The sequence below is a fragment of the Nilaparvata lugens genome, chromosome 13 (assembly GCF_014356525.2).
Source record: "Nilaparvata lugens isolate BPH chromosome 13, ASM1435652v1, whole genome shotgun sequence".
Classification (NCBI taxonomy): Eukaryota; Metazoa; Arthropoda; class Insecta; order Hemiptera; family Delphacidae; genus Nilaparvata; species Nilaparvata lugens.
Window position 1 is genome coordinate 27,578,612 of NC_052516.1, and position 16,004 is coordinate 27,594,615.

Here is a 16,004-nt window from a genome sequence, read left to right on the forward strand (position 1 = left end):
CCCAATGAAAACGTTCATGGTAGAGTACTAATTTTTAGTAGAGTATAGTGGGATAGCATCATGGGATAGTACTCTACCACTTGTCTTCCCCCACCACCGCTTCTCACTCTACTCTACCACTACAATGCTAATGAAAACAGTTTCGAGCTAGTAGAGTAGAGTCGTGCTGTAGGCTATCAAGTTTAAGAAGTATTTTTATTTATTAAAAAGTGTTAATAAGTGTTTTAATGTTAATTTATTAAAAAGTATTGACATTTTAAGGTTAGTTCTGTTCACTAGACAACAAGCTTTACCTAATCTTTACTTACTTTACTTTTCTTGTTCGTTACAATTACTGAACTGCATTAAGGTAGCAACGATCCCGCAGTATATGACATGTCAAAGTTTAATCTAATATCTACCATCACTCATATTTCAACACAACAGATCCCACATAACATACATCAATCAAACATTATTCAACAAGGAAGTCTGCTAACCTGTACGGACACAATACAATAAGGAATTCCCTGCGTGTTTTTTTGAACTCCTTCAAGCCATCAATTGCAGTGAAAACAGTTAGTCGACCAAGTAAGTAGAGTAGAGTTAGCTCGGTGGAGTTAGTATGCCAGTTAGTCGACCACTAAGGCCGGGTTTCACCAGAAACTAAACGTGTCGTTAGAGGAAGTTCCAATTAGCCCTTAACTGACAAAATTTGGTCAGTTAACATCTGTAATCTGTCGTTAAGACAAAATGGCGGCGTTCTGTTTACTGTCATGTTGAAAGTAGTTTGTTGAGGTTATGTTTAATCATTTATTCGTGGTTTTTACGATTATTTTTTATTCCCTTTGTTACTTGGTATTGAATTGTAAATTTTCGTGCCAAATATATGTAGTTTCTTTGACCAAATGTAGTGTTCATCCTTGGTACTATTGAATTCGTGTTTCTCTGCCTTTTTTATGTTTATGATCTGCCAGTCCTAGTTGTTCGTTGTTTCTCCTCATTCGCGTGATGATAGCCTGGATGTAGAGTTGTATTACACTTAGTACTTTACTGACCTTGAAAAAAATGTTCGTGGGAAATTGATTCTCCTTAAAACCTATTATTTTTAGTATTCGTTTTTGAAGTTTATAGAGAGGTTCAACATGTATAAAATGCGTAGCTCCCCAGATAATTATGACGTATCTTAAAATTGATTGCACTAAAGAAAAATAAACAGTTTTTAGTTGAGGATTTTACGGAGTTGATAGAATTTGTAGAAAAGTTTCCTGATCTAACTAATTGATAGATTAATGTGCTTTTCCTATTTAAATTTGTCGTCCAATATTAAAAAATAATTGTCCAAAGAATATTATAAAGTTTTGTTTCTTCACAATCTGTTCTTTTTCATAATAGTTTATGACATTATATTGTTTTGACAAAAGATGATTTATTTGTTTATTTTTTATTCTAGACCTGGACATGTTCAGCCTGTCCTCATCGGGTGGAGGGGGAGGCGGAGGAAGCAGTAAGGCGGCGGCAGGAGGTAGTGGGAGTGGCAGCGGGGGAGGAGGGAGTTCAGGAGTGAATGCGGGAGGGGGTGCGAGTGAGATGGAGACAGGTGGCGAGGAGGCAGGTGAGGACAATGCGCCGCTCTTCTACTGTCCGGGCAAACGCGGCTTCTACTCGCCCAGGCAGGGCAAGGCTTCGTTCGAACGACTCAATGCCTTCAGGAATACCGGACGGTCAGTTTACTCACCGCATTTTATCAAATGTTCTATAGATAGACTATCAAATGATAACCTCATTGTGTACGTTCTGTGTACAGTAAATTGTTCCAGTTCCAATCGTAAATTGTTCCATCACGTGACTAGTGCAAAATGTTCCCATGGAACGGCATTTCAAAATCGTTAGTTTAAGCTTTTGGCACGCACTTATAAAGTTGATTTACACCAAAATGTGTCGTTTACTAGCTGCTTGAATGAAGAAAGGCTGTTTTACAAACTTACCGTCTAGAAAAGTGTAAATTTCTTTTATTCCATTACTCTCAAATTTTCTATCGAGAAAAATTCATTTAATGAATGGTTATCAAACGTCATATTGTTAGTTATGTATTCTATGGCTATGCTATGGTAAACTATCAGCGCATGCGCAGAGAAGCAAGCAGACTACAACTCAATCGACAAATGAGAGCTCAGATAGTTGGAACTGTACCAGCCCGGACAATTTACCACGCTTCAACTGTGGGGCAGGAACTTGGAACTGTTTTCTGGTACAGAATCTGTCAAAATTCTTCCCATGGGACGCGGAACTTTTTACCTGGTAAATTGTGAATCAGACAATTTACAACATTCCATGTACACAGAACGGGCCCATTGAGTTGAGGTATTGGGCGGATTTAGAGACTCAATTTGAAGTCAGTTTTATTCAGACTAGATCCAATTACATGTCATCCCGCTACCTTTAGAGCCGGTTTCCGAGATCGGGATTTAGCTAAGATCTAGACTTAAAACAGCTGGAATCAGAAAATTGGCTTTCCGAAACGGGTCGTTGTCGCAGTTTTTATGACAATCTTTATTTTCTCATTTCTATAATTGGAAACGTTTTCCTTGACGAAATTAAACATTCTTAAATAATTCAAAACAGCTGTAACTTTACATCATTTTCCCTTCATTTTATTTTGTGTTCAATATTCTAGTTTTCGAAATTGTATTTAAACGTGACTTTGACTATGAGTACGACTACGCCCCGTTTCGGAAAGCTAACTTTCTGACTCCAGCTGTTAAAAGTCTAGAACTTGGCTAAATCCCGAGCTCGGAAACCGGCCCTTAGTGATTCATTCAATAAAATTATTCACAATAACACACAAAAAACATTGGTCATCAAATGTATTATGAGATTCACGTTATAAAATCAGCACCTGATTAACATTAGTTTGCTATCCTTGTCTGTCATTAGTCAGCAGATATCTCTAACCTCTTCCATCTTCGCATTGTTGCCATATGTTTTCTAGACTGATTGGTTCTCGTGGCAATTAATTAAGGTAAGATTTAACAGGCCGTTGTGCAACCGGGCCATAATGTTTATTTTTATAGAAATGATTTGTGGAATAGGAGTGGCCTAGTCGCGTGGATTAGATGCTGGCTTTATAATTCAGAGGTCCGGGTTCAAATACCGGCCCGGGCAAGATATATGCATCTCCGGCCACTCCCGTGTTTCGGATGGACCGTCGGTCCTGGCTGCCTAAAAAGCAGTCCTTAGATCATGTCAGAGGCCCTGAAATAGATCAGTTGCGACCTGAAAACTTTGACATTAGACCTGAACCAGCCAGGTCACTCGATATTATTATATTTGTGGAATAACTGAATTATTTTGTTATGCATATTGTGATTAATTCGGTATCTGTATTCTTGAGCAACTGAATATTTCGTTTTCAACTTTTGTATTGTATCTTACTGAATTCTTCTTTTTTAATAATGCGATTAATTCTATATTTGTATTTGGAAGCGATAATTTTTTGTTAACTTCTATACTGTATTTCATTAATAACAGAGCTTTATGTATGACCAGCAGGAAACCCGTGCTCCTCAAGGATCTATTTTAAAACTTGACGTAATGAAATCTTGAAAAAATGAGAATAGGCCTGTAACCATCCCCGGCTGATTAAGAATCTATATGCTAATCAGTCCAGTAGTAGTTCAATCGTGATGATGCGTCAAACATAATTTTCCTATCCCATACGTGTATAAGCCTGTTCTTTCCCTTATTTATTTATTTTGAGATACATATGAGAGCACAAGGATAATATCCAATAATTGCTCTCTTAATTCATAATACGAGTAAACAAAAAAATGCAATATTTTATACAAATATTGAATGAAATGAAAAGTCATCACAAAAAGTCTCTCTGGAAAATATCCAGTACAGAAAATTTAAACAATTTTTAGATAACAGAAAAAATGAACACAGGAAATAAAAAAAAAAAGTTTCTATGATTATACAGAAGTCATTCGAAGAAGAAATAAAAGAAAATTGATAGTGACGAGAAGAAATAATTGAACACACAGCTTCAAGGAGTAGTAAAAAACAGAGAGATCACTGTCACAGAAGACTTTCTCCAATCAACGAGGGTTGACCTCAGCAACCCACTCCTCACCTCTCTTTCTCACTCTCTCTCTCTCTCTCTCTCTCTCTCTCTCTCTCTCTCTCTCTCTCTCTCTCTCTCTCTCTCTCTCTCTCTCTCTCTCTGAAAGAGAGATTTGAGGGTTGTGTGGTAGAGAGGACCAGGAGTCCTAACTCCGCCCAAATAAAGGCATATAATCAATCAATCAATCTCTGACCCAGCAAGCTGAACATTCAAACTCAATTTCTTCATTATTCCCTGCACTCTAATGAAAGGTGAGAAAACTTATAGTATAGATAAGACGCAGGACCAGCCTAATGTATTGTGCACTCGTTTATTTTTAATGTTGTAAGAATTGTAGTATGAAGAGTATGTTGATGATTGTTTCAGACTGATAGGGCTGTGCCTACTTCAGAACGAGTTGTGCCCGATCTTCCTGAACCGTCACGTGATGAAGGTGCTGCTGGGCAGGCACATCCGCTTCCACGACCTGGCCTTCTTCGACCCGGTCATGTACGAGTCGCTGCGCCAACTGGTGGCCGACGCCGAAACTAAGGAGAACGGCGGCAGTCTGTTCTCGGCACTCGATCTCAACTTCAGTGTGGACCTGTCGGCCGAGGAGGGAGGTGGCAGCTGGGAGCTGGTGCCGGGCGGCAGGGACATTGAGGTGACGGCGGCCAACGTCTACGACTATGTCAAGCGATACTCGGAGTACCGCATGTATCGCGCTCAGGATAAGGCGCTTGAGGTCAGTTCACATCACTTACCATAACAGTAGTGTCACAGAGAAAAGACAGCATAAAAAGGTTACAATTCTGAAGCCGATTACTGTCGACTACTGTCTATTTTTGCCGGATGAGAGTAAAAGAAGGGCACTACCAGCGTCACAATATGAGAGACTACCAGCGTTGCATAGCTTCACAAAAAACAACTACTAGGACTATCGGCTTGAGTTAACAATGAAGCCTGTTGGAACATAATCGCCCTATGCCATGGGATAATATATCTTATTGGTCTTTTTTTCTCTATGGTAGTGTTGACTAATTGACTTTATCAGGAATGAACAAATTCAAAATTAAATTATTACCGATTTCTAATGGAATTATTGAATGATCAAAGTTAGAGTCAAGTTGACTATATCATTTAAATTGGTAAAGTTATGGTATGATCACAATGGATGCACGTTGCACATACGTGTACGAAAAGTGGCAAAAATGTCTTCCACTGTCTTTATTTCGTGAATCTCACTATAGCTGGTCCTCCTTTTCAAAACATAAAAAGTCCTTGTTACTTAGTGTAGGTATGATCACATTGGATGCATATGTATGCTTGACCACGCTTGCAGATTGAAAATAAAACTGGAAAGAGCCATAGAAACACTTGATGACTTGCCTGTAGCTGCTCACACTGAACGCCACCAGCAAGTGCACGCGTTCAGTGTGAGTGTTTCTTTGGTTCTTTCCAAATTAGCCAGCGTAGCCATGCATGGTCTCGTGTGCACATGCATCCAATGTGATCATACCCCAAATAACATAGACTTTTTATGTTTTAATAAGGAGAACCAGCTATAGTAAGATTAACGTTATAAAGTGAGTGGAAATGCTAGGAAGGTATTGTTGCTACTTTTCCTTTTTCATCCTTTTCTGTAGCATATAGCTGTGATTCAAACTATCCCGGTAAATCCGATCTTATATTAATTCTTGTTATAGTATCTTACGTCACAAGGATGGGAAGGTGTCTTTTGCAGACGAGAATGATGTTTCTAGTCGAGGCGTAAGCGGAGACTAGAATTTTATTCGAGCACTGCAAAAGACATTCACGTCCAAGTAAAGTACACTATTTATTGTCATAATAATCTAAAGAAGAATAATATTGAGAAATAAAAAAAACATTACCTGCTTGTGCTGACGTTACTACATGCATTCTATAAATATAACCTAGTTTACAATTTCCGAATCAGGAGTCTTGTGGAAGTTGACAAAACTTCCACCTGGAGCGCTAAAGGTGGTTTTTTTGTAGCAGTTTTGCTGTTCCTATTTCGGAACTAGGAAACATACTCGACTGTAAATAAAACATATGGTTACATTACAAATTCAAATGATCTTTATTCACAAAAAAAGTAATACAGCAGCAGAAACATTAGATAAACATTAATAAAACAACATTAATAAAACAAATATTAATAAACATTAGATAAAACAACAAAAACAATAGAATAAGTAAAGTAGAGTAATTCAAATTCAAATTTTCAAATTCAAATTTTTATTTATTCAAGTAAGCTACAATACATTCTGGTTCATACACGAATCTACAATAAATTACAGTACAACAGCCAATTATGCAGCAAATTTCACATATTATGAAAACTTATTAATTACAATGAAGATTGAATGCAACATTAGAATATTGATAATATAGTATTGTAATATAACTACATAAATCAGCGGTGTTTCAACAATGAATAAACGATAACTTCAATGAATAAATATACACCCCACTATATATTATATGTGTTGGGGTATAAGTAATTAGTTGCTTATTGCGTGTAATAATTACTATTTACAAACTTCATTCACTGATATGGGATTAAAGTTTTTTATAATAAAATTAGTAAAAATGTATAATACAAACAAACAAAATTATGGAATTAGTAAATAAATATTAATGTTCTATTAAGGATAATAATAAGAAAGGTTATTTTTAGAAAAATGAAAAACAGTAAAGAGTGGAATGAAGAATAAATAGTTTCAATATTTACAGTCTAACTAAATTTTCACAATTTTCCACTCCAATATCAACCAACCAGGAAAATAAACTTTTCTTGAACCTGTGTCTATTGAATTCTTCCCTAATGTAACTTGGTATTGAATTATAAATTTTTGGTCCCAAATATGTGTAGTTTCTTTGCCCAAATGTAGTGTTCATCCTTGGTACTATTGAATACGTGTTTCTCTGCCTTGTTTGATGGTTATGATGGGTCGCTGACAACCGTTCTCCCCGACAACCATTCTCCTCTTGATTTTGACCGTAGGCGACAGCCAATACCCTGCTGAAAATATGCCAATGCCGACAACCATTCTCCCCGACATCCGTTCTCCTACTGAAAAGAAGGAGAACGTCTGTCAGAAGCGTTCCCGACAACCGTTCTCCTCGAGCGCTTCCGACAACCGTTCTCCCCGACATCCGTTCTCCTACTGAAAAAAAGGAGAACGTCTGTTGGAAGCGTTCCCGACAACCGTTCTCCTCGAGCGCTTCCGACAACTGTTCTCCCCGACATCTGATCCCCTATTGGGCATTGACTTGTAGCAGGCGCGAAAGTAGTACCATCACAGACTCTGTTTAACACATTCTATGAATTTGATTATTGGAAGTAAAGCTTGTTGATGTTATGATTTATATAACTGCAAATATTAGAAGAAAGAGAATATTTATATTCCCAAACTCCTGCACATGGATGAATGAATAATTTTAATCAGTAAAAAGATACAATCAAAACAATTTGATGCTTCCTGTTAGATTTACGACTAGAGTAATTAATGAGGATTTCGAGCCTGTAAGGTGTAAGGGATGGATATAGAGCTATATGAAGTTAAAATTAATATCAATGCTGCGGCCTTGTCATGCACAATGCTTTTAGATGACTATTTTGAACATTTCATTTCATATATATTAATTCCAAACCATTTCAGAACTTTTGAAGTAATGTGCATTGACATTGCACAAGAATATTAATTTGAATATAGACTTAACAAAGATGATCAGAATATCAGAACTTTTTTAGTTCTAAAAGTTTTATAGTATCAGAACTAGTTGTATAGTACAGTATCTAGTAATCTGGTTTAATAGCATGATACATAGGATTCATGTGACTTCATTTTCAAGTTTCAAGGAGAGAGCCAGCCAGAATGGTGATTTCATGTGATGTGGTGAGGGGAACGTTTGTCGGGAGCGTTCCCGACAACTGATCTCCTCGAGCGCTTCCGACAACCATTCTCCCCGACATCCGTTTCCCTACTGAAAAGAAGGAGAACGTCTGTCGGAAGCGTTCCCGACAACCGTTCTCCTCGAGCGCTTCCGACAACTGTTCTCCCCGACATCCGATCCCCTACTGAAACCTGCTCGAAAAGGAGAACGGTTGACGGCGTTGACCGGCGACAACCGATACCCTAAAAACTGGTTTGAAAAGGTGATCGGCTGTCGGGGAGAACAGTTGCCGGGGAGAATGGTTGGCGCGTTCCCGTTATGATCTGCCAGTCTTATGTGTTCGTTGTTTCTCCTCATTCGCGTGATGATAGCCTGGATGTAGAGTTGTCTTACACTCAGTACTTTACTGTCCTTGAAAAGAATGTTCGTGGGGAATTGATTCTCCTTGAAGCCTATTATTTTTAGTATTCGTTTTTGAAGTTTATAGAGAGGTTCAACATGTGTAAAATTCGTAGCTCCCCAGATAATTATGACGTATCTTAAAATTGATTGCACTAAAGAAAAATAAACAGTTTTTAATGTCTCATAGTTGAGGATTTTACGGAGTTGATAGAATTTGTAGAGAAGCTTCCTGATCCGGGTAATTGATAGATTAATGTGCTTGTCCCATTTGAATTTGTTGTCCACTATTGTTCCTAAATATTTTATTTCATTGACTTGTTGAATTGAAGGGCAATCACACGGGTTGTTGGTGCTTCCACAGTGATGCAGGATTATTGAAGAATCCGGTGGTCTCGTCCGTTCTGTCAGAGAAAAGGCTAAAAATTTCGTTTTTGTTGCATTTACTGTAAGCAAATTTTCTCTTAACCATTTATCGACTTTGATCAATTCTTCCTGTGCCAGATTAAAAACTTCCTCCCAGGTGTTTCCTTCAAATAGTATACACGTATCATCAGCAAAAGCTATTACTCTTCCTCTTATCTTAATTGAACATAGCTCATTTGCATATGCCAAATACAGAATTGGCCCAAGAACTGTTCCTTGGGGAATCCCAAACTTCATCGTTCCCTCTGAACTGAGATGTTCTTCAACTTTGACTTTTTGACGCCGGTCACAGAGGTATGATCTGAACCATGCTAGAGGAACTCCTCTAATTCCCATGGCTTCTAATTTCTTCAGCAGCAAACTGTGATTAACAGTGTCAAAAGCTTTTGCTAGGTCCAGGAACACTGCTGCACATTTTTTGTTATTTTCTAGCTTATCTGTGACAAAATTTGACAATTCTAATACCGCATCTTCTGTACTCCTCCCCTCACGAAAACCAAATTGATTCCTAGATAGTAAGTTGTTTTTTTCCATGTAATTCACAAGACGTTTCTTTACCAGTTTTTCCAAAATCTTAGAAATATTGCTTATAAGTGAAATAGGCCTGTAATTGGTGGCATTTGTTTTGTCGCCTCCTTTATGTAATGGTCTAACACATGTCTCTTTCATAGCTTTTGGAAAAATTCCTTTTGACAGACTTAAATTAAATATGTGAATTAATGGTTTTACAATTACATTTTTTATCGACTTCAATGTTCTATTATTGATTCCATCGAGTCCTGGAGCACTGTCATTTCGCAAACTACTAATAGCTTCAAGAAGCTCATCTTCAGTTACTGGGTGAAAGTAGATGGAGTGTAGAGCTCTTGTAACAGGTTTATATTGGGATATGATTTGGTCTAGTGGTTTTCTTAAGGAATCTATTATTGTCTCCGCCATTTCTTCACCTACATTTGTGAAAAAGTTATTCATGTGGTTGAGCACAGTTTCTGGATTTTCCTTTAGATTGAAAATCCTATCATCTATTTTAATAGCATTCAATTTCATTTTTGTTTTTGATTTAGAGTCAGTAGCATCTTTGATTACTTTCCACATTTTTTTATTATCCTTTCCAGCTTCATACAATTTCTCTCTATAGTATTGGTCCTTTGTTTCATGAATTAAAGCTGTGAGCTGTGAGTAAATAATTACAGTAAAAATTACAGTACAGTATGCTGTAATGAGAATCTTATGTTTATTTGTTCTGCAAACAGCTGTTTACCAGATTGATTTCCTGCATGGAAAACAGCTGAAATTGAATGATCATGACAAAATAGTTATTTGTGCAACTAGTGCGCAAAGTGACAGTTTGCTGCACCGAAAGAAACGTTTACGGAATGTTTTCTTGAGTGCAGCAGAGGAACTTTGCGCACGTATTTCACATTTAATTTTTCCGACAGTTACCATTGAATATGAAAAGTGAGTAATTATGGGCAAAATTGCCTGAAATCCATCAAATATATTTCTGTGTAATTTTATTATTAATAAATAAAATTGAATAATGTAGTAGTAAATGAATGAAGGCGGCTGTCACTCATGTGGTGGCTGTGCTGGAACTCGGTGTCCTCAATATTATTATAACGTGCACCACAACACTATAGCAGCCCAGTCAGTGCAGTTACCAACTTAATTTTGATTTTGCTGCACTGGTGCTCCATATAACCTACTAACTATTTTTCGTTGCTATGTTGCAAATCTGGAGTGCAGAAAAAAATTTCCCGCACTAGAGCGGAAAAGTGATTCTTTCCGTTCTGTAATCAGTGCAGCAATGGCCACTTTTCAACGTAACTGTAGGAAAATAATATTATTATCACATAATAATAAATCACATTTTATAAATTGAATGTTTTGTGTTGGTTGTATAGGCGCTGCGAACAGGTGTATTTGACGTACTGCCGGCCGGATCTCTGGACGGACTGACGGCCGAGGACCTGCGTCTGCTGCTGAACGGAGTTGGCGACATCAACGTGTCTGTGCTCATCTCCTACACCACATTCAACGACGAGTCGGGCGAGTCCAGTGAACGTCTCTTGAAGTTCAAGCGCTGGCTCTGGTCTATTGTCGAACGCATGTCGCATATCGAGAGAATGGACTTGGTAAGACCACTCCCATTTCAAACAAACAATACATTTGATTGAATCAAAAAACATAATTGACAAATGCAACATACTGAGTGCTGAAGCAAAATTATATCTCAAAGTAGAATTGAAAAATTGAGTATCGTAAATTAGAATTAAATTTAATCATTCAATAAACAAAATCTTATTTTGAAGTGAAATTCATAATATAAATACCTAGTTTGTCTTGGTATAAGGATCGATATGTTTTGTTTTTTGGGGTGGGATTTTCTATGTCTAACCTTGTTCTTTAATTTCTGTAATTCACTGGAAAATACCTAAAAATAATTAATTTTAAACACACAAAACGCATATGAAAACAGTATTACAATAGAACAGTTAGAATAAGAAAAGCACAACAGATAATACAATAATTGGTGCCAATACTCATATTATTAGCATCTAAACTGTCCAATCAAAATTGGGATTGAACCATTAAAAAATTTGATAATTGGACTATCAACCTATAGATTCAATGATTCATTAGTTTTGATGTGTCTCAGAAACCGGACCCTATGTTTTCTATTAGTTTAGTGAACGATTTAAAGACCAATTTGACTTGGAAAGTGTTTATAGTATGTGCACGCCTTATGGAGTACTGTTCTGCCATATTTCACAGAAGTCAGAAAACTTGTAAACTAATTGTGTGAGAGAAAGAGCGAAAAAGAGAGCGTAGATTATTTTGATAGAATTAGCATGAAAACAACAACAGAATGTTCCAATAGACAGTTGTCACACTTACTGATTGTCGGCCGACACTGATCATGACACCCAGAATATCCTTCGATTGGCGTATTCTCACGAACAGCTGATTCTCAGCAAATAGGAGGCCTTTCTGGATGTCGTGACTATAAAAATCGGCAGACAACAGACAATGTGAAATAGTCATTCTCGTAAAGGTGCGTACAGACTTATGCGCCACGAACACACGCATTTTGCTTTTCACGAGTTGATGCTATGGGTGCTTATTATATCTGTGTCTTACTGTTTCTGTAGAAAAATATATAATAAGCATCCATAGCATCAGCTCATGAAAAGTAAAGTAAAAGCGAAATGCGCGTTTTAGTGGCGCTCAAGTCTGTACGCAGCATAAGAAATGATAACAAGCCCCGTGCTACAAACTCATTTTTGCACGGACTATAGTATCTTTGGAAATCAGACATAATTACTTTATTTTTCAATATTTTTAAACATAGATTTTTATTGTCGTTTTGCGTTGTTCAGGTGTACTTCTGGACAGGCTCTCCAGCGCTGCCCGCCTCTGAGGACGGCTTCCAGCCGATGCCCAGTGTGACAATAAGGCCGGCTGATGACGCGCATCTGCCCACAGCCAACACGTGCATCTCACGGCTCTACGTGCCGCTGTACTCATCACGCGCTGTGCTCAGGCACAAGCTGCTACTAGCCATCAAAACTAAGAACTTTGGCTTCGTCTGAAATAATACAGGTCAATAGAGAGCATAAGAAGATATCCCATGGTAAAGGTAGTTTATGTTCCAAATTTCAAACCGATTTTTTGTTAACTCAAGCCGACTACTGTCTATTATTACTGTTTTGACCGGGTAAGAGTGTAAGAACGGCACTGTGATTGATTTAGTACTTTATTATTTATTTAGCGTATGGCAATTTTTTTAATTTTTAAAATCTCACACTTTTATAAGTGCACGTCGAGGGATGAAATGTACTGTATTGCCTGGGGACTGGCTACAGTGAAGTCGTTAGCCTTGCCCAGCTAGGCACGTCTCTCACAATCAAATAATTATAATGTGGTGCACTGTCTGCTCCATCGCCCCACAGCACATAGTGCCCACAGTCACATACTGGGGAGTCTGCAAGTCCCCATTTGAAAAATGATGCATTGCTTCTCCCTTAGTACTTTATTTATATAGATTACAATATATATACTGGGTTATATACAATAGATTACAATTCAAAAAGGTTTAAATTAATGTACATAATATAAACTAAGAAAATAATTATTATAAAATGAAAACACTAGCTGATATAGATCAGCTGAAATCAACAAATTTTTATTGGTGTAGGAGCCCTACCTGTGCTGACGTCACACGAATGCACTATGGTTTTGTTTACGGAGGTAGTGCCCACAGTCACATACTAGGGAGTCTGCAAGTCCCCACTTGAAAAATGATGCATTGCATCTCCCTTAGTACTTTATTTATATAGATTACCATAATATACTGGCTTATATACAATAGATTACAATACAGAAAGTTTTGATTAATGTACATAATATAAACTAAGAAAATAATTATTGAACTGTATATGATATGAAAAAAACAATAATTATTATTAAACGAAAATCCAAATTAAATTACGTAAATAATAATGCTGTTAATAATATTGCATTTGAATAATTGCAATATCTCATTAATTCTCATTTGGAATAACTATAGATCATATTTATTTATTTACAATGCAAATGACACTAATGTTATAACATTGGTAGATAAAATAATAAGGTAGTCCTTGTGCTATTTTTCTTCCAAATTTATAGGTGACAAAGCCCAAGATAAGGTTAGAAAATTTCACTAGTACAATTTTTATAAAATTTTAGTCCAAAATAAACATGAAAATTATAAATTTTGAATTTAAATGGCTTGAATTATTAAATTGATTAGAAATATTCCACTCAATTTCCACTGAGTAATTTAATGCATATTGTTATGCATCTACATAATTGGCGGAGCTTTGGATTTATCAATGTGCAATTCTTCTGAAAGGATATTCAAAATACCCTTCCCAGTAACTTTCTACCAAAGTATGAGACAATCGTCTTTTGTTAACAGTGAAATTCGGAACATAATTGCTCTGTACCATGGCATATCTTCTTATGCTACATTTTTCTCTATGCTTATTCATTCATTCATATCATTTCTTCATCTCGTCCATTCATTTATTTATTTATTCATTCATTAATATCATTTATTCATCTCATCCATTCATTTATTTATTCATTCATTCATTTATTTATTCATTCATTCATTTATTTATTCATTCATTCATTCATTGATTTATTCATCATTCATTTGTTGTTGAGTCAAAAACACTACTTAATTTGTCGTTTTCACACTTTGTCATCGTTATTAATTTATTGTTGAGTCACAAACATTGGTCGTCCTTACACTTATCGATTGTCGTCCTATACTCTCGAAATTGGCTTCTGGTTGGCTGCGAATGAGCTGTTGGTGAGAATTAGCCAATCAGAGGACAAATCTGAATGTATGCCGACAATCGGTAATCAGTTAGTGTAAAGATGAAATGAAACAACAGGTGCAAGACAAAACTTCTTCTGTTTATGTATTGTACCGTCCACCGTACCTATGTATTGGTCAATTAATCTCAAGAGATAGTTGGAAAAATATGAGAGATATTCCGTCAACAAGTATCTTAATCTAATGTAGTTCGATTACTTTTAAGACTAACCCAACCTACCCTAATGTATCTATTTTATTTTCTGTAACGACTCCTAACGTTTTCCCTGGATTTAATTTTGACTTTTGATATTTTTCCACTTGTTTTACTTAAATTTCTTATGACACTGATAAGTGATATATGTTTCAAGGTCCGTTTGCATAAAGCATGTGATCTTGTGATCTTGATCATAAAGCAAGCATGATTAAATGACACGAGAATCAGAGAAGAATTTTTGGAAATAAATCTTCTGAAAGATTTTCTTTGATTGGTAGTCGTGGCTTCTTATCACGATTAAAATTCAACAGGCTTTTACACAACCGAGCCAGTATGTGCTAATGTAGTTAAATTTGAGATTGGCTTACTTCCAGAAGCTGTTACTTTTCATTTGATTGAGTGTCCATTTTTCTTTTTTTTTCTTTAAATTGTCTATGTCCAACTCAACATTCAATCACTTATGCTTTTCTTATTCTTTTTTCAGATTTCCAAGATGATAATATTTGTGTGGATGTGGAGTCGACTACTGTTGACATTGTATCACTAGAATATCTATAAAAATATGACAGTACATAGTGATGTGGTTTACAAAATCAAACGCTTTCATGAACTAAAAACATTCGAGAATGTTTGCTATGTAATGGGCTATTCGATGAATATGGTATGTTTGTGGTGAACTTTAAAAGTGAGATCTATTAATTTCCATTACTCAATCAGTTATTGCAAAATTTAAAGTTTTTGTTGGAGTAAATGGAGAAATTTCAAAATGGTTTTTATGCATTTGAATTAATTGATTATTGATGGAGATTAAGCAATTTATAATTAATTTGTAAATTTGTTTTTCTTATTTTAATTTTCTGTTACGCTCTGAGTGCTTTTGTACAGTAACGTTTGTAATAGATATTGAATATTGTTGTAATCGTAGTAGGACTTTTTTGGTTATTTTTGAAATTTCGAGCTTCATTCTATTGAGTATCATAGGATTCTATTTTGTTCCCATGTTGTCATAAACGAAACTATCCTTTGGAGGAATTTTTACGCCATAAATTTCTGATGAAACTACCACCATCAACGTTCGATTTATAGTTTTTCTTTTTATTGTGGTATGATCACTAATCGAAATTGTGTATTGTAAAATTGTGTAAAAAATTTAGATGGAAAGTATCGACTTCTATTAGGGAGTTTTATTTTTACTTTTGGAAACAATCGGAAATTTATATCATTACATATAAAAGACTAGGCTTTGTTGAGTATGTTATGAATCGGAATTAGTGTAGACATTTCAATTGATAAATATCGTTTTCTTATATCGTGGAAGATAATGTGAGTGTAGCTGCTATATCAAAGCATTATATTTCATGAGAATGGAATTGTTGTATTTTCATTTATTCCTTATGTTACTTCCTTCATTGTACATTATTGTTGATCGTGGTTATTAAGAACTCATATCAAATTCTACATAGAATATGTTTTACTAAATTTGAAATCTCGTTCTAGTACAGTCATCTCCTTCACAATGGATTTATTGAAGGAGAACAACTCTACATCACTAAAACAAAATAAAATATTATCAAGTACCCTTTATCTTA

At 35.9% G+C, this 16,004-nt stretch overlaps 1 protein-coding gene across 1 annotated transcript in view; it reads left to right on the top strand.

Moving 5' to 3' along the window:
- The window catches only part of LOC111064034 (E3 ubiquitin-protein ligase hyd), a 99,970-nt gene extending 84,185 nt beyond the window's left edge, over positions 1 to 15,785 (top strand). Inside the window, exons 42-46 of the mRNA XM_039440410.1 lie at positions 1,433 to 1,703; positions 4,472 to 4,829; positions 10,735 to 10,965; positions 12,211 to 12,433; positions 14,900 to 15,785. Coding sequence (XP_039296344.1) covers positions 1,433 to 1,703; positions 4,472 to 4,829; positions 10,735 to 10,965; positions 12,211 to 12,423 — 1,073 coding nt within the window. The 3' untranslated portion in view covers positions 12,424 to 12,433; positions 14,900 to 15,785. The remainder of the gene's footprint in view (positions 1 to 1,432; positions 1,704 to 4,471; positions 4,830 to 10,734; positions 10,966 to 12,210; positions 12,434 to 14,899) is intronic.
- The last annotated feature ends 219 nt before the right edge of the window (positions 15,786 to 16,004 follow it).